Source organism: Drosophila mojavensis, unplaced genomic scaffold (genome assembly GCF_018153725.1).
Source record: "Drosophila mojavensis isolate 15081-1352.22 unplaced genomic scaffold, ASM1815372v1 contig_80, whole genome shotgun sequence".
NCBI classification, from domain to species: domain Eukaryota; kingdom Metazoa; phylum Arthropoda; class Insecta; order Diptera; family Drosophilidae; genus Drosophila; species Drosophila mojavensis.
In genome coordinates this window covers 9110683-9116281 of record NW_025318906.1, presented here as the reverse complement: position 1 = coordinate 9116281, position 5599 = coordinate 9110683, and the positions used below count along the sequence as shown (strand labels likewise).

The 5599-nt window shown below is 48.9% G+C and overlaps 1 protein-coding gene across 1 annotated transcript; it reads right to left on the bottom strand.

The window, feature by feature from the left end:
* Positions 1-1001: 1001 nt before the first annotated feature.
* On the bottom strand, positions 1002-5212 carry LOC6579198. The gene has a single exon (XM_032730173.2). It carries the CDS (start codon positions 4161-4163, stop codon positions 1452-1454), a length of 2712 nt encoding a protein of 903 aa, XP_032586064.2. The 5' UTR covers positions 4164-5212; the 3' UTR covers positions 1002-1451.
* Between the last annotated feature and the right edge of the window lie 387 nt (positions 5213-5599).

Below are 5599 nucleotides of genomic sequence, written 5' to 3'. Positions count from 1 at the left end.
TTTCGCTTTCACGTAGCTAACAAACAAATGTCTGCAATTGGAAGCTGTAGCGGTAGCTGTGGCTGTATCTTTGTATCTATGTATCTATGTATCTGTGTATTTGTGACCTAGTTACCTTCGCCTCAAACGGTTCTCGAGTGGCGATGCTGGAGTTGTGAATTGTTTGCTTTCAATTTGCCAATTGCGCAATCTTTCGCATCGACAATGAGTCGACAGATTTTGGATGCTTCGGCCAGGCCTTGGGGAAGACTCTTTCAAGTTCAATAAAAAGATAAACACAATTCATATATATTTTGTTTAATAATGATATATTTGCAAAGTATTACAATAGGTTTTTGATACATACATATATATTTATATATATTATATAATAGTTTATTTAATTGGCACCTAATCGAATGCATAAATTTGTGATTTATGTCTGCACAAAAGAAAACTAAAAGCTAAAAATGAAAAATATTTTTATTCTCTCCTGTATTTAACCGTTTTGCTGTTTCCCTTTGCAAGGACAATTAAGTTTCCTAAGCCTAAGTGTTTATTAGCTAGTTAAAATATTTTGTAAGAATCAAGAACAAATTAATTGACAACTGAAATACAAAATGTGAAATAAAAATTAATAAAAAAATCAATTCAAATTGGAAATGTGGCATTGCTGTTGCTGCTCTCTGCATAAACAAATTCTAAGCTAGAAACCTGAGACTCTAATTAACTTGATAGACTTGGTTTTTTATTATAATTCTTTTTTATAAATATTTTAATTATGGCCACTTATATTAAGTTCTTTACCATGTATAAATTTATAGAATTTCTAGTTCGAATTTAATTTTTCCAAAACTTTCAAGTTACAAAAATAAAAAAATAAAAAAAATAAAAATAATAATAAAACTAAGAGTAATTAATGCTAAAAATATAGTTAATTTTCTTCATAATTTTTTAACTAATAATGTTATAGAAAATTTCTTTTAAAAATCATATTCCTATAAACTAATTTGAAATTTAGAGTAGAATTTCTTTTCAAATTATTTTCACTTGAAAATTTTGCAATATTTTGTTGAATTTCAAAATTTTGTTTTTAACGCTAACTAAGCAAAGTTTAAGCTAATTACTAATTGCTGGCAGTGATACTATGCAATTAAGTATATTTCTTAATAAGCTGGCTGCACAGTGGGGCAAGAGAGCGCAAGAGAAATGCCACATTTTCAGCACTCAAATCAAATTCCACTTATGAGCTACAAAATTCGTTAGATTATTGTTGTTATTGTATAAGAGTGTGGGCTAGGGGGCATGGTCATGGCTTGGCCGTGGTTCTGGTTCTGGTTCTGGTTGGTTCTGTGGACAGTTGGACAGTTGGACAATTGGACAGTTGGACAGCAATCACAGTGTACAGCCATAATAGAAACAATAATAGATTACCCACTAAAATTAGTTAACAAATTGGCAGGCGGCGTCAGCTAGACGGGCGACACGGTCTGGCCGAGCTTGCGGGCCCGCTGGCCGAATCCCTTGCTGCCATCGGGACCAATGGGCGTGCGCACCAGACTCTCGGCGGCCCGCTGGGCAAAGGAGCCCGAGCGCGACCGGGGCGAGCCGTCCAGGAAGCTGCCCGTGCGCGATCGGGGCTGGCCGTCGTAGTCGCCGCCGTGCTTGTAGTTGCTGAGGAAGCTGCCGGTGCGGGAGCGCGGCGAGCCCTCAAAGCCCTCGGAGCCGAAGGAGCAGCGGCGATCGTAGCCGGAGTCAGTGGAGATGCGACGGCCGCCAATATACTGGGCATTGTCGTAGGCGGCCAGCTTGCTGTTCAGCTGCTGGAAGTTGTTGGAGTAGCGACGCGGCCACACCTGATAGCCGCCCCCACCGCCGCCCACCAGCTGATCCGGCTCGCGCTCGCGCTCGCGCTCGCGCTCGCGCTCCACATTGAAGTCGTTCGAGGGACGACGATAGAAGCCGTTGCCGTCGCTGCTATTGGAGAAGGTGCGCTCGAACTGAATGGAGCCGTTCGAGTAACGGCGCTCGCCATTGCCCGAGCAGCTGCCGTTGGAGCAGACGGAGCTCTTGCGATACGCGTCCGGCTGGCCAAAGTCGGAGACGCGCCTGGAACAGGGACAGCTCTCCGAGCAGTTGGAGTCGCGACGCTGCGGCGCACCCGTCTCCGAGCAGTTGCTGGCGCGTCGCGACATGGACAGCGCCTGCGTGGCATCTGGACCGTAATTCTGCTCCGAGCAGTTGGACAGACGACGCTGCAGGCTGCTCATGGGCACAGCATTAGGATTGCTGCTGCTGCTGTTGTTGTTGCTGTTGCTGCTGCTGCTGGCGCCGACAGCGGCAGGGGGCGAGGAGGGCTCGACCAAGCCAGCGGCAGCTGTGTTCGCTGATATGGTGGACGTATTGCTGTAGCGCCTGGGCACATAGCCGAAAAAACCAGGAGATGTGGGCGATTGCTGCTGCTGCTGCTGATGCTGCAGTGGCTCCATATTGATGCTGCCACGTGGCTGATAGTGCTGATAGCCATGGCCATGATAGATGGGATGATGGATGGGCTGCGGCTGCTGCTGGTAGTAGCTCGGCTGGAAGTCCGAGTTGTTGCGCTTGAGCTTGAAGCGCAGATCGTGCATGGGCAGCTCGTGGCTGGGCATGCCGGAGAAGCTGCCGCCGCGTGTCCTCTCACAGTTGGCATCGTTGTAGTAGCGATAGTTCTCCACCATGCGGGCGACGGGTGCAGCGATCTGGATGACGGCTGCCTTCTTGCCCGTCTTCTTCTTGGGAGCGACCATCTCGTACACCTGGAAGGGCCCGGCCAGATGCAGTGCCTCGCGGGCCGACGACGACTCCAGATACTCGACCAGGGCGCACTCCTTCTGCTGCAGCTCCGGATACTTGTTCATGAACTGGCGCACATCCACGGGTATGGCCATGCCCGGCTTGAGAATGCGAATCAGCGCGATCTCGCCGCACTTGGAGAACAGATCGGAGACCTTCTCGATGCTCAGCTTGTCCAGCGGCAGGTCGCAGGCGACAATGGTGCGCGAGGGCATTGTCTCATCGAAGCTGGGCAACGGCTCCAGCCGGCGCACCTTGGTGCCCTGCTCGTTCAGCTCAATCTTGCGCGACATGCGACGCACTGCATCGCCCACCACCTTCCACTCGCGGGTCAGCTGGCGCACGCGCTTGAAGCTGGACACCAGCTTCAGGCTGACGAAGCCCTCCTTGTTGCGGCGCACGTGCTTCAGCAGAAAGGCGTCCTTCAGTATGCTCTCATTGGAGAAGTAGAACTCCACTGCGTCCGCTATCTCGGCAGCCAGCTCATCGCTGGGCACCAGCGACGGCTCCAGCGTATCAATCTCATTCGGTTCCACGGGCTGCTGCGGTTGCTTCTGTTGCTGCTGCTGCTGTTGCTGCTGCTGCTGCTTCTGTTGCTCCGTCTCCTGCTCAGCTGTCTTCTTTATGCTGAGGAACGAGCGATGCACGCGCTTCGTCTCCATCACGGGCGAATTGGCTGGTGCCACAGCCGGCGGGGGCGATGAGTCCATATTGAAATTGGGATGCAAATAGATGTTGTCCACCTGGTGCTTGCGGAACTTCTCTAGATTGGCCTCGCTGAGCGGCACAGCTGGCGGCGATGCCGCCTGACCTTCCGCCAGCTCTGGCTCCGGTATAATATGATTATCCACTGCCAGCGGCTTCAGCTCATCATCCTCCTCAGACTCCTCGGAGTCACCGATGGACGAGCCCATGCCCACGTCCAGCAGCTTATCATCGCTAGCCGGCGACAGGGGCGGTGACAGGGGCGGCGACATGGGCGGCGCACTTGGACTGCTCGTTGGTGCATCCTCGGAGCCGGAGCCGAACTGCGAGTCCAGTGATTCCATCTGCTGCAGCAGCGCCTGAGCCGAGCGTTTGGCATGGAGACGCAACAGCTTCGATGGCAGCGACGAGGACAGCGGCACCACAGCCTGCGAGCTGCAGCACGGCTGCTCCTCATCGTCCAGCTCCACCAGCTGAGTCGTGGACGGCGTCGTGGGCTTCATGACGGGCACAGCAGTCAGTATGGGTGCTGCTGCTCCTGCTGCTGCTGCTGCTCCTGCTGCTGCTGCCACGGGACTAACCACAAAGGTGTGCCCCTGCGGCGCCTTGACCTCGTAGCTGCTGGCCGCCTCCTGCTCGCTCATTCTTGAAGATCTGCTGCTATATATTCCTAGTTGACAATTGGCTAATGCTCTGAGCACTGGGCACTCCAGCAAAAGCAGCTGTAAATTGCTATGACAACTGTTACCACAATTGTATCTGTATCTCTCTCTCTCTCTCTCTATCTTTAGCTCTATCTCTGTCTGTGTCTGGCTTTGTATCTCTATCTGCAGCTAGAGCTGTCGCTGTATCCGTAACTGTTTTTGCTATGCGTCTATCTCTCTTCGATTTGTCTGTTACGAATTTCACTTTCACTTTCAAGTTCAGCTCGCTGGCGCTGTGCACTTACATTTGGCACTCACTGTCTGCATTTACGCTCAGCTCTGGGCGTTCATTGAACGTCAGCTGTTTATAGCTGCTGTTGTAATTGTTGCTGTTGTTGTTGTTGCTGCTGTTGTTGTTGTTGAGTTTATTTATTTTTTTGCGTAATTCTGCAGCCTGGCTAAAAACGTGCTTGGAATTCTCTGACTGTATTTGGCTATAATTTTAGACACATATACATATAGAGTTTATATAGTATATATATATAGGTAGGGGTCTGATTGTTTTGTTTTCTAGGCCGCGCTTGACACCGACACCATTTGATAGTCGTTAAAAAACGGCACCGCAACAATTTCTTGTTGTTGTTGTTGTTGCTTTTGGTTTAACAATTTCGTATGCAATTGGGTTTTTTTTTCTTTTTTTTGATAAAACATTTGTTGCTGTATATTTGATTTGTTATTATTATTCCGTTTCTTTCTTTCAGTTGTTGTTGTTGCCCGTGCGAGTTTCTTAATTATTTCCGTTTGACTGGAGGGTGTATGCCAAGTGCTCGTCGTTGTTGTTATTGTTGTTGTTGTAGTTGTTATAGTTGATTATTTATTTCACGTATATGCAATATAAATATGTTGATCCGTTTACGTACGCGAGTTCATGCAACGCTGCAACGCGGAGATAGACTGAAATTGCAAATTGATTTGAGGTCGGTTAAATACCCTCTGCTTTCGTTTAATTTTTGTATTTTTTTGTTTTTTTTTTTTTCGTTTTTTGTTGCTGTTGTGTTTACAGCGACTGCCGGCGGCAGCGACGCCAACAACAGCAGCAGCAGCAGCAGCAGCAGGCAGCGACAGCCGCGTCGAGCGTTATTGAGCGGTCCAAGTACGCACGAAACAGCCGATAACAACAACAGCAACAGGGAGAGACAGCTGCGCTGACTGCGCTGCCAGCGGCGACAACTTATTGGCAACTGAGCAACACAGCAACAGCAACAGCAGCAGCAGCAGCAGCACACGAAACTTGTTGCGTTGGCAACAACAGCAACAGCAACAACATTCGCTTGCTGCATTTGTCAGGCTGCGTTTGTTGTTGTTGTTGTAGCTTTTGAATTTTATTTCTTATAAATTGTTCTGGCAAGATACAGCCACACACACACACACACACA